The sequence below is a fragment of the Phyllobates terribilis genome, unplaced genomic scaffold (genome assembly GCF_046119375.1).
Source record: "Phyllobates terribilis strain yellow unplaced genomic scaffold, ASM4611937v1 Scaffold_8__6_contigs__length_399053987, whole genome shotgun sequence".
In the NCBI taxonomy this organism is placed as follows: Eukaryota; Metazoa; Chordata; class Amphibia; order Anura; family Dendrobatidae; genus Phyllobates; species Phyllobates terribilis.
This window is the reverse complement of record NW_027362768.1, coordinates 185,365,507-185,383,203: the sequence shown is the minus strand read 5'-3', so window position 1 is coordinate 185,383,203 and position 17,697 is coordinate 185,365,507. Positions and strand designations below refer to the sequence as shown.

At 46.3% G+C, this 17,697-nt stretch overlaps 2 protein-coding genes across 2 annotated transcripts in view; one reads left to right on the top strand and one right to left on the bottom strand.

Annotated features, from left to right (window-relative positions):
• The window catches only part of TNNI3K (TNNI3 interacting kinase), a 266,835-nt gene that overhangs the window by 33,310 nt on the left and 215,828 nt on the right, over positions 1 to 17,697 (bottom strand). The gene's annotated exons all lie outside the window — the stretch shown is intronic.
• LRRC53 (leucine rich repeat containing 53) lies at positions 470 to 17,148 on the top strand. The gene is made up of 6 exons (XM_073642815.1): positions 470 to 557; positions 751 to 864; positions 6,385 to 7,191; positions 8,883 to 9,165; positions 9,645 to 10,291; positions 14,912 to 17,148. The coding sequence occupies exons 1-6, from the start codon at positions 470 to 472 to the stop codon at positions 17,146 to 17,148; spliced, it is 4,176 nt and encodes a 1,391-aa protein (XP_073498916.1).

Sequence of the window (17,697 nt, the reverse complement as noted above, 5' to 3'; positions counted from 1 at the left end):
TTATGCACTGGGCGCAGTCATGGGGAACAGATAAGGGTCTTCCCCAAACTGTTCCCACAAAGCTGAATCTACAATTGTGCACAATGTCTTGTGCTGAAGATTAAGATCTCCCTTCATTGGAACTAAGGGCCCAATGCTGACCCCTGAATACAGTCCATAGCATTATCCTCCTCCATGATCTGTACAGTGGGCACAACACGGTCAGGGGTTAATGTCCTCCTGGAATCACCAAACCCAGACTCCTCCATCAGACGCAGATACAGAAGTGCAATCCGTCACTGCACAGAACAAGTCTCATCCAGAGTCCAGTGATGGCGGCCTTACACCACTCCATCCGACGCTCGGCATTGTGCTTGGTCATGTGCGGGTCTTCCATGGAAAGGTATTTATTATATAAAGGGCTAGAACTGCAAATTAAATCTCTGCCTCAGGTAAAGCAAAATTATATAAAATTCATAAAGTTCCCAATATGTTGTTAGAAGCGGAGTTGCCCTTCAATCCATTTCTGCTTTATAGCTACAATAATTCTGTGTCACAGAAGCGTCTCGTCCTTTCACGTACGGAGCCGGGATGAGATTACATGATGTAGTGCTCTCTCCATAGCCGCGCCATGAATAATGAGTCCCTCATAGATTCATTTCTAAAGCGGGGAGACGTGACGGGGGTCCTCGGAGCGTTAATCAATCATTAGCACCTTCTCACTAATAGCCGCAGTGACAAAGGTACTTGTGTCCTGATTGTGTGTTGCAGGTGCCGTCGTCCTCCTGCTCAGCGCCTCCTTTTATTTAGTGGAGAGCTGTCCTTCTTCCTGTGCGGTTTGTTCAGAAGAGGCGACTATCTGTCAAGGACTCCCGTATATAATAGGTAAGAGTCCTGTCAGCGCCGGCCCGGATATTGCCGATAGCGCATGAGATGTGTGGGCTCGGGGCCCTGCGCGTGCAGAATCCACCCGTAATGAATCTCACTGCCGAAATCATCAAATGTCACATTTCAGGAGAGAAGCGCGGCCGTAGAATAAATACTTATCCCCCCCCCCCAAGGCCAAACAAAGCCAGAACTGGATCCTCACTATAAGGTTTTTTTTTATATCACCGCAATGTGCATTAATGAAAACATTTCCAGTTTATATGAAACTGGAAAGTCGTAAAAAAAAAAAAAAAAAGTACAATTCTTTTAACACCGAACTCAAAAATCCAAAAAGTTTGATAATTCATCTCTTATTGTCAGGTCAGAACCGCAACATAATGTGGGATCACAGAAGGTTTTTTTTTCAGGAGGTTCTCTATCCGCGTGAATGAATTCTATTCTTTTCGATAATCAATTAAAGTTTTATTTGGGCCTTCAATCATGGGTAAATTGCAAAGTGCTTGTAAAAATGAGAAACTTTGCAATGTACTCTAATTAATTAATCTTAATAATAATTTTTTATTCTATAGTTTACAGTTCCTTGCCAGAGGTGGCTGATTTCCTAGACAAAGGAGTGCATGCTTGCAAACTGTTTGCTACATGGCTTGTAAGCACTGCTCTGAAGCTGGCAAGATCTCAACGCCGCTGAACTTCTTCCATGCTACAGAGGTAAAGCTACCTCTGACAGCAGCGTGGAAGAGCGCAGAGTTTGGCCCGCTGGTTCAGCTATACTACCTGCAAAAACTGAGTGTATCGCCCAGGAATATAAATTGGATGTGAGATATGTGTGTCTCTACCAGTAATATAGGCTGGATGTGAGGTCTGTGTGTCTCTCTCAGTAATATAGGATGGATGTGAGCTCTGTGTGTCTCTCCCAGTAATATAGGCTGGATGTGAGGTCTGTGTGTCTCTCCCAGTAATATAGGCTGGATGTGAGGTCTGTGTGTCTCTCCCAGTAATATAGGCTGGATGTGAGGTCTGTGTGTCTCTCCCAGTAATATAGGATGGATGTGAGCTCTGTGTGTCTTTCCCAGTAATATAGGCTGGATGTGAGGTCTGTGTGTCTCTCCCAGTAATATAGGCTGGATGTGAGGTCTGTGTGTCTCTCCCAGTAATATAGGCTGGATGTGAGCTCTGTGTGTCTCTCCCAGTAATATAGGCTGGATGTGAGGTCTGTGTCTCTCCAGTAATGTAGGCTGGATGTGAGCTCTGTGTATCTCTCCCAGTAATATAGGCTGGATGTGAGCTCTGTGTGTCTTTCCCAGTAATATACGCCAAGTGTGAGCTATGTGTGTCTCTCCCAGTAATATAGGTTGGATGTGAGCTATGTGTGTCTCTCCAGTAATATAGATTGGATGTGAGCTCTGTGTGTCTCTCCAGTAATATAGGCTGGATGTGAGGTCTGTGTGTCTCTCCAGTAATATAGGCTGGATGTGAGGTCTGTGTCTCTCCAGTAATGTAGGCTGGATGTGAGCTCCATGTGTATCCAGGGTGCTATGGTCTTCATTATCTCATATCAGCACAGCTTCTATCATGCACTTATTTCCTATCCAAGTACTTTCTTCCTTTTCTATAGCCTGTTTTCTCTGCTCTTCTTGAAACTGCACATGCTTTCTTCCCTGTCAGCATTGTGTAAATCTATACATAACCCTTTCCTGCTGCTATTTTTTTACACTGAGATGAGGGGATGGTAGAGCAGAGAGAGTCATCAGAGCCAGAAGGGATTTGTAACATTTTTGCAGAGAACTCAGCTAGATAACGAACAAAATTCTAGAAAATGATTAATGTTGTTTACTGGACATTTAGGAAGCAAATTCTGCACGAAAGTGCACTTGGCCTTTAAGACTTTCCTCTATTGGCCAGATAGGAAAGCCAAGGTAAAAAGCGTGCCTCCAGAATGGGAGGACACTCATTGTGGCCAAGTATCAAAGTGTAGGCTACAGATCATACTGTGCAGATTGCCAGTTGTCCGCATGGTGGCCATGATGGCTGCAGGCGGCACGGAGAAGCTTCGCAGCAATTGCATATGGACATTTAGTGTTTTCGGGAGAGCGCGGCTCCAACTTAATCACTTATATCCGTGTCTTTAAAAACCAATCTGCAGCGTCATTATTACAGTTGGTGCGGCAGCTTATGTGACTGGCGTCTGGCGCATTATGGCCGATGCTGGATTTTTAATGCCCGTCTATTTTTTTTTTACCTTTGTCTAAATGAACATACTGAGGAGACGTGATTTCTATCTGATTACAAGTCATTTTCTTCAGTACCATTAACGCCTTTCATAAACTACACATGCCAGGAACAAAGGATGTCTCCCAGTGCTAAAAAACATCCGAGAAGGACAACTACAGGTGTTTCTTAAAGGGGAAGGATGCAAATAAAAAAAAACAGAACTGGCGCCACTCTTGTCTTTAGTCTGGGTCATGTATTGCAAATCGGCCCCAATTATTAGATTATGACTTGGTTTCTTTAAGAAAGTAGATTTCTCTTTAGAAGTGTTGCACAGGACTTTGCTACTTATTCATCTGTTTCCAGCATTGGCAGCAGGCAATTGTGCACATTGCACAGAGCCAGGACAGCACAGCGCCACACTGTGTAGTGGCCACTCCCGGTACTGCAGCTCAGCTCTCATTCTCTTCAAATAACGATTTCATGACCGGGTGATTTTTCTGTTTATCTCCTTTCTTTTTTTTTTTACCTTCCTGTATTTTTAACCATAACTTTTTTATTTTTCCATTGATATAGCTGCTTGTTTTTGCGGGACGAGCTGTAGTTTTGCACGACACTGTTCATTTTACCATGAAAAAAGGGGGAGGAATACAAGTGCGGTGAAATAGAGATAAAAAATACATTTCTGACATTGTATATTTGGGGATTTTACTGTATTCATTGTCCAGTAAAATTGACCTGATAACAGGATTTTTCAGGTCAGTATGATCATTGCAATATCAACATTTTTTACAGGATTTTTTAAATTTTTTTTAACTTAAGTGGTGAAAATTTTTTCAGAAACTTGTAAAAATAAAAATTTATTTGTGCCGCCATATTCTGAGACCTGTAATGTTTTCATTTTTCCGTTCATGCATCTGTGTGGGGGCGTTTTTTTGGCGAGGCGAGCTGATGTTCTTTTTAGCATTTTTTTAAATTTACTTTTAAAGGGGAAATAGGAGAATGATTAGAATTTTTATATTTTTTTTTACATATTTTTGAAAACTTTTTTTTTTAGCTCTTTTAGGAGACTTGAACTTGCAATCATCTGATCGCTTTTACAATATAGTGCAGTACTACCGTATTGATAATATGGCTGGGCCTCACAGGAGTCCCAACACACAGCCAATAGAGCCTTCAGCAGACTCCCGGCAGCCACAGTAAATCGTGATCGACCTCCTAGTACTGCACGCCTTAGGTGCTAATGTCACAGATAGACAGCAGCACTTAAGGCGTTAACCGGCTGCAGCACTTAAGGCGTTAACCGGCTGCAGCACTTAAGGCGTTAACCGCCTGCAGCTCTTAAGGCGTTAACCGCCTGCAGCTCTTAAGGCGTTAACCGCCTGCAGCTCTTAAGGCGTTAACCGCCTGCAGCACTTAAGGCGTTAACCGCCTGCAGCACTTAAGGCGTTAACCGCCTGCAGCTCTTAAGGCGTTAACCGCCTGCAGCTCTTAAGGCGTTAACCGCCTGCAGCTCTTAAGGCGTTAACCGCCTGCAGCTCTTAAGGCGTTAACCGCCTGCAGCTCTTAAGGCGTTAACCGCCTGCAGCTCTTAAGGCGTTAACCGCCTGCAGCTCTTAAGGCGTTAACCGCCTGCAGCTCTTAAGGCGTTAACCGCCTGCAGCTCTTAAGGCGTTAACCGCCTGCAGCTCTTAAGGCGTTAACCGCCTGCAGCTCTTAAGGCGTTAACCGCCTGCAGCTCTTAAGGCGTTAACCGCCTGCAGCTCTTAAGGCGTTAACCGCCTGCAGCTCTTAAGGCGTTAACCGTCTGCAGCACTTAAGGCGTTAACCGCCTGCAGCACTTAAGGCGTTAACCGGCTGCAGCACTTAAGGCGTTAACCGCCTGCAGCACTTAAGGCGTTAACCGCCTGCAGCACTTAAGGCGTTAACCGCCTGCAGCACTTAAGGCGTTAACCGCCTGCAGCACTTAAGGCGTTAACCGCCTGCAGCTCTTAAGGCGTTAACCGACTGCAGCTCTTAAGGCGTTAACCGACTGCAGCTCTTGAGGCGTTAACCGCCTGCAGCTCTTGAGGCGTTAACCGCCTGCAGCTCTTGAGGCGTTAACCGCCTGCAGCTCTTGAGGCGTTAACCGCCTGCAGCTCTTGAGGCGTTAACCGCCTGCAGCTCTTGAGGCGTTAACCGCCTGCAGCTCTTGAGGCGTTAACCGCCTGCAGCTCTTGAGGCGTTAACCGCCTGCAGCTCTTGAGGCGTTAACCGCCTGCAGCTCTTAAGGCGTTAACCGCCTGCAGCTCTTAAGGCGTTAACCGCCTGCAGCACTTAAGGCGTTAACCGCCTGCAGCACTTAAGGCGTTAACCGCCTGCAGCACTTAAGGCGTTAACCGCCTGCAGCACTTAAGGCGTTAACCGCCTGCAGCACTTAAGGCGTTAACCGCCTGCAGCACTTAAGGCGTTAACCGCCTGCTCCACATGGCAGATGATGGCTGTTACTAACATCTCACATGTCATCTAACATCTCCTCGCTATAGGAGGCTCAGTCAATACACAGGCACCCGGCATAGGACGTCGTACACAGGAGCTGATATCAAAGTCCTGGACAACTCCTTTAATGTCATGCAGTCCCTTAATGTGCTCATTAGTGGGGGTTTTTTTTGCGGTTACATCTTTTACCTTTTTTCTTTGCTTCGTATCTTTTGCTTCTTCTCCTTTTGCTCTACGTTTATTTTTCATAGAATATTGCACCCTGAGCAATAACCAACGTAGGGACTTTGTCATCGTTTCATTCCGCATAATACCAATATGCTGCCATATTGTACCCTAATAACAACTCCTTAATGAGTCCACATAATACTACAATTCAGTTCCCTAAAAGTTACCACCATAAATGACATAATACTGGTTGGTTATTACCTTTCTTCTGGAGATGTCCAAAGCGACCCCCCCAGGAATATCTGCAGGGCTTCCTTGTGGATCTGCTATGTCACATTTCATATCTGCACCATGTACTGCCCAATGGTATGATCCATTGGTTGGCGGCACAATGAACATATGAGCTACATATTTATGGCAATCGAAGAACCATGTGATTATTCGAGCTGTTGAAGACTCCACCAGTCCAATTCAATTTCTGAAACTTTCTGGCATCTGCAAAGATCTTAAATATTTGTGGCTCAGGTGTCGGGGGTTGGAGAGACAGCAATCACATGGGTCGACATGCCCATAGGGCTGATAAGTAGTTGTATAGGTAGAGTAGCTGGTGTGTTATGGCTTGACTTGAGCAGAAGTTTATTCATCTTCCCCATCATTTTACAGCTCTTCCTGGCAGCACCACACTCCTGATTATCACAGAAGGCAACATATCATTCATCGGAGTCCACAACTTCTCTCATCTCGTAGAACTCACCCTGCTTAGATTAAGTGGCAACAAAATCAAGAAGATCCAAAATGGAGCCTTCACCAATCTCACCAAACTGCAGACCTTAGTCTTGGACAATAATCGGATATCGTCCACGTCCATCACTAACGGAACTTTCTTCCCTCTTCAGAATCTCGAAACTCTGCAGCTGAACAGGAATAACTTCGGTAGCATCGATGGGACTTGGTTTGGGAGCACAAAACGTCTTATCAGACTGGAAATCAGCAAGAACCAGATCACAAACCTGACACACGACAGTTTGGGATCCAACATTCTTCACCATCTACAGCACTTGGACCTTTCCAGCAATTTTATCAGTTTTATCCACGAAGGAACTTTTCGAAGCCTCCAGCAACTCAAGGAACTAGATCTGTCGAAGAACAGGCTGACCAAACTGCCGGATGTCTTCTCTTTTTTGCCCCATCTCACCCTCTTAAACTTAGGCAATAACCATTGGAACTGTAGCTGTGAACTTTACAATTTGGCTAATTTTTTAAGGAATTACACATATTCTACAAGACGAGTCCTGAAGGGTAGAAATGGTCTTCAGTGTAGATCTTCCAGTAACCCGGCGGTCACATCTCTGCTGCAGCTAACAGATCGGAACTGTGGATCCAAATCTTATAACATCACAGTCATCGCAAGGGAGAAGAATGGAGGGTCCTCCAGAGAAGGTCTGCTGATATCAGTCCTGGTCATCACAGGTAAGGCCATTCATAAAATGTTGCAATGTTAGATGATCATTTGTGATTTATTAAGATCGTATTGAGTAAAAGGAACATTAGCAAAGAGTTTGAGGTCATAGACTTTGATTGGCCAAATTTGACGATTATGGAGGAACCTGCCGATCTAATGCACATGAAGAACTGGGGATTAGGCACGTTTCATTTTTTATTCTTTAAGGGTTTGTGTCAGGTTCTTAAGTTATGCCCTAATGGATAAGTTACTGATTGACGAGGATCTGACTCCAAAAATGGGGCTCTGCATTGCTCAGTCTGAATAGTGTAGACCTTGGCTCCATTCATGCTTTATGGGACTACCCAAAATAACCAATGGGTTATTTCCAACTTAGCAAGTTATTGCTTTGGCACAGCTGGGGGTCTGACTGCTAGAAACCCCACTGATCCTGAAAATGGGGCTAACGACCAGAGAATAAATGGAGAGGTGGCTGCGCGTGAGATCCTGAGAACGAGGCTCTAAAAAGACCTGCTGGAATGGAGCAATGGCTGCTCACTTCATTGTCTATGGTACGGCTGAAGATACCCAAGTGTTACACTCAGCCATCTCCGAACATTCCAACAGGACATCTTAGGGTCCTGTTCTCGGGACTAGTGGGGGGGTCCAAGTGATTGAACTCCCAATGATTTGTAACTAAAAAACCCTTTAAACCTATAAGTGTCTGTTAGAGGCTTACACCCCTTTGCACACTGACAGCACATGCACGCTCAGCCAAGTAGAATGTACATGTATATGGAAAGGCCAATAACAGGATCGATAAAGGGGAATCCAAGTACGTTACTGCTTATGTGGGAGACGGTAAAATAAGATTTGTAACCCTGATTTACACATAATATTTTTCATGGTATAGGATATGGGGACCAATGGAGGCAGCGGAATTCTATGGGCAGGGGTCTGGCCATAAAGGAGCGCTGATCAATAAATAGATGTAGTTGTTTAATGGCGGATTTACAAGACCCAAACTATATGAGGACACAACCCTTGTTAATACGATTGTTCCGTCCGCCCGCAGTGTGCATGTTATCTGCAGCACATCTCACCTATCCACAGCGCAGCGTGCTGCCGGCTTGCATGAACAATGCTCGATCAGCTGCACGTTACATATCTCAATTATTGTTCCTTTAAATGAATCGTTACAAATTAACGTAGGTTCAAAATTACGACCAGGAATCCTCTGCATCATCGGAGGCGTGCAGGGTCCCTGAAGCTGGTGGGATCTGTCGAGCTAAAGAGCAGCACTTGCAAGATCTAAAGCACAGCGATTGCAAGCATACACTCCTTACTTGGGAAACCGTCCACTTCTTATAGCCTACAGAGGTGGCCGGTTACCTAGATTAAGAGAAGTAAACCGTAGAATTAAAAATCCCGCTTTTCTTGACTTTTAATAAGATGTAAATTTTAAAAGTTGCTTGTTTTTTTGAGCACTTTGCAATTTAACCCATTTAACAAGATAAGACAAAAGGAGAGAGGCCTTCTGGGTAAGTTGGTGCAAAAACAAGCAGGACCCAAGGGCAGCAGCAAAGCTGCTTTGGAGCTCGGATAGCGGCCATATTTGTTACTCATCTTGGGTTTCTTGATTGTCCCACAATTGTTTGTGAATTTTTCTGGTACAGTTTGGGCATTGCTCGTGTTAATCCCGACATTCATTGATTTGCAGGACTCATTGCTCTCACGTTCCTCATCATCCTCATTGCAAAATGTGACCTAAAGCTGAACAAGTCGAATGAACAGGGTCGAACAAGGTGCTCATGCGAAGACGCCCAACAGCTCCCAAGAATACGAGGCCCCATCCATAAAATCAATTTCACCCAAGAAGCCCTCCGTGATGTCATGTCCTCTGTGGATTCTTCCAGGAACGGTAAACCACATCTGGGATGTAATGTGCAGAAATCAGGCAAGTGCCTGAGCGGCGGCGGCGGCACAGAAAGCCTGCCAGGAAGGTATTACATCTGTTTCCACTGTCGGCTGGTGCAGCGGCGTTCTCCCTCCCCTGCAGCGATGTTTGACACTAATGAAGTAGGCTGCATTTCAAACAGCATTCAAAGGATTCCCGATAATCCGCACGACTTTGTGCATGCTGCTCCATGGGAAGGTGCGAACACAACTGTCTTACAGGAGTTGTCAAGATTTAATAAAGGTAAAGCTTTCTGAGAGATAACCCTTTAAGATTTTTATATTTCTCCCTTTGTACTGAAATCCGACTGTCAAAAGAGCCACGATCCAGGGCGGCTGCTGCGCTCTTCTTACACAGACGGGGTTGAGGAAACACAAAATTAGTGTCAATGGACAAAACTGAATTTATTTCCAAGGAATTATCTAAAATGTAGGAAAATAACAGGTTATTTAAATTATTCCTGGATACGACATGTGGCAATGCTGTCTGGATTCTCACACGTGATGCACATCCCGACTGGCACAGACCTGAGAGCGCGCAGTCCTCAAATGGACCCGAGAGCGCGCAGTCCTCAAATGGACCCGAGAGCACGCAGTCCTCAAATGGACCCGAAAGCGCGCAGTCCTCAAATGGACCCGAGAGCGCGCAGTCCTCAAATGAACCCGAGAGCGCGCAGTCCTCAAATGAACCCGAGAGCGCGCAGTCCTCAAATGGACCCAAGAGTGCGCAGTCCTCAAATGGACCTGAGAGCGCGCAGTCCTCAAATGGACCTGAGAGCGCGCAGTCCTCAAATGGACCTGAGAGCGCGCAGTCCTCAAATGGACCTGAGAGCGCGCAGTCCTCAAATGGACCCGAGAGCGCGCAGTCCTCAAATGGACCTGAGAGGGCGCAGTCCTCAAATGGACCCGAGAGCGCGCAGTCCTCAAATGGACCTGAGAGCGCGCAGTCCTCAAATGGACCCGAGAGCGCGCAGTCCTCAAATGGACCCGAGAGCGCGCAGTCCTCAAATGGACCTGAGAGCGCGCAGTCCTCAAATGGACCCGAGAGCGTGCAGTCCTCAAATGGACCCCAGAGCGTGCAGTCCTCAAATGGACCCGAGAGCGCGCAGTCCTCAAATGGACCTGAGAGCGCGCAGTCCTCAAATGGACCTGAGAGCGCACAATCCTCAAATAGTGCCGGCCAAACACTATGACAAGAATGATGCCCATAAAGTACTGCCATGCAGTGCTTATATTATATTGCTAAGTAGTTCTCATATATGTCATAATCTGCTCAAGTAATACAGTGACTACATAATACTGACAAGTAGTCCTCAAACAATATCGCTATGCAGGTAGAAGTAGTACCACAGCAGCCATGGTGCTAGAATCTGGCCTTTTCTTATTGAGAAAATAGCCAAAATTCATCTTTGATCATTTTTGTTTTGATTACTGAAACTTACTAGTAATCAGTCATCTAATCTCCAAACGTTTCTATTTGCAATCCCCAGTATCATTAATGCAGCAGCCAGGCCTATCTTTCTGTTCAGCTGTTACACCGATGCCTCCACCCTGTGCCAGTTACTGCACTGGTTACCCACTCATTATAAAATACAATATAAACTTATCATTCTCACCTACAAAGCTCTCCATAGTGCAGCTCTGCCTTACATCTCTGCATCTCTGTCTACCACCCTACCTGTCCTCTACACAGTGTTGCACCGTCCTACATCTCCTCATCTCTGTCTATCACCCTACCAGTCCTCTCCACAGTGCTGTACCGCCCTACATCTTTTCATCTGTCTACCACCCTACTCATCCTCTCCACAGTGCTGCACTGCCCTACATCTCAGTCCACAACCCTACCCGTCCTCTTCACCTTGCTGCACTGCCCTTCATCTCCTCCTCATCTCCATCTTCCCCCCTACCCGTCCTCTTCACAGTTCTGCACCACCCTACATCTCCTCATCATCTCTCTCTCTAACACCTACCTGTCCTCTCCACAGTGCTGCACCACCCTACATCTCCTTGTCTTCTCTGTCTATCACCCTACCCGTCCTCTCCACCGTGCTGTACTGCCCTACATCTCCTGCTCATCTCTGTCTACTAGCCAACCTGTCCTCTCCACAGTGTTGCACCGCCCTACATCTTCTCATCTGTCTACCACCTACCCATCCTCTCCACAGTGCTGCACTGCCCTACATCTCTGTTCACAACCCTACCCATCCTCTCCACCTTGCTGCACTGCCCTTCATCTCCTCCTTATCTCCATCTTCCACCCTACCCGTCCTCTCCACAGTTCTGCACCACCCTACATCTCCTCATCATCTCTCTACCACCTACCCGTCCTCTCCACAGTGCTGCACCGCCCTACATCTCCTGCTCTTCACTGTCTACCAGCCAACCTGTCCTCTCCACAGTGCTGCACCGCCCTATATCTCCTCCTCTTCTCTGTCTATCACCCTACCCATCCTCACCACAGTGCTGCACCACCCTACATCTCCTGCTCATCTCTGTCTACCACCCTACCTGTCCTCTCCAGTCATACATCTCCCCTCATCTCTATCACCCTACCCATCCTCTCCACCTTGCTGCACCACCCTACATCTCCTGCTCATCTCTGTCTACCAGCCAACCTGTCCTCTCCACAGTACTGCACCACCCTTCATCTCCTATTCACCTCTGTCTACCACCCTACCTGTCCTCTGCAGTCATTCATCTCCCCTCATCTCTATCACCCTACCCATCCTCTCCACCTTGCTGCACTGCCCTTCATCTCCTCCTCATCTACGTCTTCCACCCTACCTGTCCTCTCCACAGTGCTGCACCGCCCTAAAACTCCTCCTCATCTGTCTACCACCTACCTGTCCTCTCCAGTCATTCATCTCCCCTCATCTCTATCACCCTACCCATCCTCTCCACCTTGCTGCACTGCCCTTCATCTCCTCCTCATCTACGTCTTCCACCCTACCTGTCCTCTCCACAGTGCTGCACCGCCCTAAAACTCCTCCTCATCTGTCTACCACCTACCCATCCTCTCCACAGTCCTATATATCCCCTCATCTCAGTATACCACCTACCCATACTCTCAACAGTGCTGCACTGGCCTATATCACCTCCTCTTCATCTGTCTACCACCTACCCATCCTCTCCACAGTGCTGCACTGCTCTACATCTCCTCTTCTTTGTCTACCACCTACTCGTCCTTTCCACAGTGCTGCACCGCCCTACATCTCCTCCTCATCTGTCTACCACCTACTCGTCCTTTCCACAGTGCTGCACCGCCCTACATCTCCTCCTCATCTGTCTACCACCTACCCATCCTCTCCACAGTGCTGCACCGCCCTACATCTCTTCCTCATCTCTGTCTACCACCTACCCATCCTCTCCAATAGATTATTGTGCTGTAGATTTGGTTCAGTAGACTCCTGATTAAAGATAATGAAAGGGAATCTACACTATTTTATTATTTCTAATCTATAACATGGCACGGAACATCCTTAGATCGGTGGGGGGTCCAAGTCCGGAGACCCCCATCATTCACTCTAAGCACTTGTTAGACGTGGGGTGCTTGGGAAGCCGGAGTGCCCACATACAGTAGAGCGGTGTACAGACTCATAGACTTAGCAGTAATGCAGCACAATCCTGGGCGAGTCCAGCAGTCACATCTCCCTACAACCAACCACCCTGAATCTGTGGAAATCTGCCCCGAATGCACCCGTCATTGTCTGTCTCCTAAGAGGCAGAGGATGAGCAGCGATGTTTCCATATCATGATGTTTTCCGGCCGGGCGTATGAAGCGAGAGAGAAGAACTCTCTGTAATACACTCGCTCCGTCTCGCAGGTGTTAGGTTAAACTTTGCTAAATTGCTTGTAAAGCGTAACAGCTTTCCTAATGAGGGCAGCGCAGAAGGGCAGGCCACACGCCAGAACAATGAATTTACTGCCGGTCACTCGGCCGTCCGTGATTTGCAGCCGCACGGAAAGAAATAAATTAAAAATGGTTATTACTAGTCGCTGGTAGAAGTTGTATGCGGAAGAAAAAATTAATATTGTCCGCTGTGATGTCATTGCTTCGGCTCATGGACCTCTTTACTAGGGTCCCCCTCACCAATTCGCCTCCCAAAATAAAAAGTTGCAGATTGCACAGTATCTGTGATCCTTTTTTGCCCATTGTGCGGTGAATGTTTGAAGATTTTCGCTCTGAAGCCTGCAGAATCGTAAACGCAGCTCTGGACTAAGAGGCTTCGTTCACAAGAGTGCATAATTGTGCTAGTGATTACAGACGAGCAGTCACACACATTGTTCCACATTAATGGCTCGGACACCTACTTAAAGGGGACCTATCGGTTATGGCATAAACCACAGAAAGTGAGAGTGGATGGAATTGTAAGACTTTTCTTAATTATATGTCATTAGCAAATCAGACGATTTCCCTCAGTATTACAGCGACGCAGGTTTTACTTCCAAGTTTACCTGCGAGTGCAGAATACAGCGAGATTCTCTACTCTGGGAGATACCAACTGCAAGGAAGATGCAGGGGAGATGATTCTATACAGACTCTGAATGGCAAAGTGGATTTGGCCTTGAGTCGACTCGCTGGACGAGAGAATACAGTGGAAGAATAGATTCACTTATTTTTCTCATAAATTCATAAAATAAAACCACAAGTATGGTGAATTCATTCAGTATTATACCCAATGGGCAGAGAATTGTCAAAGCGTAAAAAAAGGTGAAAGTTTTTGTCACCTGATTTTCGTGTTAATAGATTATTTTTGTCAATTAACAAAATACAAAAGTGAAGAAGACAAAAAAAAGTAAATCCCATCAATATCTGGTGATCGCCCGTCGCCTCCATCATCAGTATCTGGTGACTGCCCGTCGCCTCCATCATCGGTATCTGGGGACTGCTCGTCACCTCCATCATCAGTATCTGGTAACCGCCCGTTGCCTCCATCATCAGTATCTGGTAACCGCCCGTCACCTCCATCATCAGTATCTGGTAACCGCCCGTCACCGTGATCGTCAGTATCTGGTGACCGCCCGTCACCGTGATCGTCAGTATCTGGTGACCGCCCGTCACCGTGATCGTCAGTATCTGGTGACCGCCCGTCACCGTGATCGTCAGTATCTGGTGACCACCCGTCACCGTGATCGTCAGTATCTGGTGAAAGCTCATTACCTCCATCACTTCTTCTCATCATTTGTACACAGATTATGGAGGATCTTGGCAGGAGGTTGTTCCAAACATCTTGGAGACCTGACCCCAGATCTTCTGTGTATGAGGCTTTTGCGGATCCTTCTGTCTCTTCATGAGATCCCAGACAGATGGGATGATGTGAGATCAGGGCTCTGAGTTGATGGCACTGCTGGACATCTGATTTTGCAGGGAAGTAACATGATCTGTCCTTCATCTGCTTCACTAAGTTTTCTTGGCTGTCCACTGCATCTTCACTCTTCCATGTTGCCTTTCCTTGGTGTTTCTTCAGTAGAGCTTGAACAGCACATCTTGAAAACCTCAAGTCGAGTAGGAGAGACCTTGCTGATGCAGTATAACTGCCTTGTGTCTTGTTGCCGTTCTCAGTCTTGCAACCTCACCTTTGAAGCAGAGTTTGTCTATTCCTTACCAAGTTTTAAGCCTCCTATACAGCTGTTTCTGTTTCAGTTAATGACAGTGTTTTCTACAGTGTTAAACTATTACTACATCTATATTTGAAAGCTTGTTACTTTGCAGCACTTTTTCCTCACCTGCTTAAACCTTTTGCACAGTCCTGTGATTGATTGTCCATCTAACCTCCATGTTTTCCCCCATAGGTGAGACGAATATAAGAAGATCCTTTCACCCTAAACCTGATATGATGAGAATCAAACCCGACACCGTTCCCAAAGCGAATCTGTGCTCCAACTTTCCGGAGAAATCACAAAGAAATATGGGTCCTTACAAGCAAAGTGCTGATGTCATGAGTCGTTTAACAACGAAGGGATCGGTGGAAATGAAGTTGCACGCTGCGAGACCGCCGCTGTGCGCCCATCGATCACAAAGAGGTGGCCCCAGCGTTCTTCTGAATGAGAGAAGAGATATTTCTTCGCAGACAGACAACGACCTTATCTGTAAATACATGGAATGTGATAAATTAGAGGAACCCAGAAGACAAATAACTGGACCGGAGACACAAAATGTAAAATTTGAGGAACAGAAAATTCAAACTCGTGTCACTGAAGAAAATTGTTTTTTGAATAATGACAACGTGCTGCTGTCAGCCAGGATTCGGAAAGGGAATATTCCGAAGAGTGTTGGTTTTTATATACCACACGTTCAGCACAAGTCAGACATGGCGGTAAACATACCTCAATCACGGCACGAACAGCTCTGCCGCCCGCACCTCGGAAGCAAGTATCTACTGACTATAAATCACAAGGACCATGAAGCCAGACAGACGAGCTACACTGGCACCTTGGTGGATACCTTCAAAGATGTATACATCAACGGCAACACAATGTATACAAGGAAAAAACAAGATTACCTAAGGGTGAAAGTTAATCTGCATCCATTTCGGAAAGTAAGAGTCCATCCGCAGCAAACTATGGAGGCCATCAAAAGAGGCCAAAGTCCTAAAAGATTCCCACCACAGACATCCAGGAAGAAATCAAGACCAAGAAATTCATCTTTGTCTACTGCCAAGACAAATGCGATGAGCCAAATGGAAGATAAACCATCTCATGTTGACCACCTAATGAAGGTGGGGACTGTCTCGAAAGATTGTCCAAGTTCAAAAGCTAAAGACGCTCCTGATAAAAAGGAGAAAGCGGAAAAACGCAATGATACCGATGATACATCTGGTAAAGAAGCCACGACACCATTTAAAGAAAGGGATCATAGTCTTGAAGGTCTACCCAACGGGACAGTTGAAGGCTCCTCACCAAATGTTCTTGAAGATCAAGGTTCAAAAAGAGCCTTCGACTCTGAAGAGTCTTTGAAATCTAAAGGAAACCTTTCGACAGACCAAAGTCGGGATCATAGCAAGCTTAAAGATGTGAAGATTCGGGGAGAGAGCGAGGAGTTAACAGAGAGTGAGCTGCAGGCGCAGTTGGAAAGCCGAGATAACGCCAGTGCTCTCCGCGGAAATGTGCTTGATCCAAAGCCGTCAAATGTCACCGGTAATTCTGGAGGAACAGGCTCTCCGTCATGTGGAAATAACATTAACTGTGAAATAGATATTGCTGGTTCATCATTGCCGGGTAATAAGGTCAATGGCCATTTAGAGGGCAATAGAAAAGATGAAATTCTTGAAGTGGGTCATTTACCCGGACCTGATAATTCAATTAACACCACCACAATCAATGAAGCCACAGATAGAGAGAGGAAGGAGGCCCCTGACAGCTCTCCTGCCGATTCCCAGGCAGACAAAACAAGGCGTCTTGAAGGTAGCGAAAAGGAACATGCACAATCCGAAGGAAATGAGAAGGTTACGGATCATGTGGACCATGGAGAAATATTTTCTGCATCTAGTTTACAAAGCACCCCCGGAAGAGATGATCCACCATTGAGCACAGTCATTGACCTTCAGTGTAGCATTAATCAGCAGGTGGAGAAGACACCACGCCTGGATCATAAACCTGATCAACAAGATGTCGAGTCAGAACAGAACCTGCCCCTCAAGTCACATCCGTCACGAGAAGCCGGGTCTTCTGTAACTCCGAGGCAAAATAACGAGGCTTCAGAAGAGCCGGCGGCTCATACATCAGCGTTGCCCCCGCCGCTTAACAGGCAAAATAATGCAAATAACAATCACTCCAAAGCCGGTGCGGAGAGCGGGAGGAAACGGCTCAGCCTGTCAGACAGCTCCAAAGTCATCATAGTCGTCGAAAGTCTAAAGGAAACAATCAACATACAAAAATATCTGAGCGAACGCAGCGCGAGACACAAAACCTGGCAGACGGCAAGTCACTCCAGCAACGACAGCGGCAGCCAGAAGAAGAAAATCTGCCTGATCCTCCCCGAGAAATCTGGAACAGGAGACCCAAAATCAGCCAGCAAAAAAATTAAATGACTTCGGTTATATCCAAAAAACGTCCGCGACAAGTAGCCGTCACATTACTGTCCCATCACTAATAATTAGGTTAAAGGCTTTGTCTCAACTTCATAAAAAGGTGAAACTTACAAAGTGCTCGGAAAAAAACAATCAGTGGATCTCTCGAGAATGGACAGATAATGTTATAGTCTACTCCTCATAGCCTGGGTTATTGGCCACCTCTACGAAGAGTGGCCGGTTTCCTATTCAAGAACTGCGCATGCAAGCTGTATTTCTACACATTTTGTGAGCGCTGCTCTGAAGTTGGCCAGATTTGCTGGATCCCTCAAGCTTTATGACCCTACCGCAGCATCTGATAGAGTGCACAGCACGGACCAGCGGCACGACCATGTCCTTAGTATGAACGGTCAATCGTTAGGAGCTCACCGCCACCGGGCAAGAAGGAAGCCTGGGTCCTGAAGAAGGAGAATTAGAACAACCCTTTAAGATGTTTTGGCAAATGAATAAAAGGGAAAGTTTCCTAAAGGGATTGTGGTGATTGTGGGTTAATAGAGGGGTCCTCAGGAT

Excerpts from the sequence above, each read along its gene's own strand:
- LRRC53 (XM_073642815.1), top strand. The coding sequence starts at position 470 with ATGTTGTTAGAAGCGGAGTTGCCCTTCAATCCATTTCTGCTTTATAGC. Across the intron at positions 7,192-8,882 it reads ATCAGTCCTGGTCATCACAG|GACTCATTGCTCTCACGTTC; the intron begins GTAAGGCCATTC and ends ATTGATTTGCAG. Across the intron at positions 10,292-14,911 it reads GAGCGCACAATCCTCAAATA|GTGAGACGAATATAAGAAGA; the intron begins GTGCCGGCCAAA and ends TTTCCCCCATAG.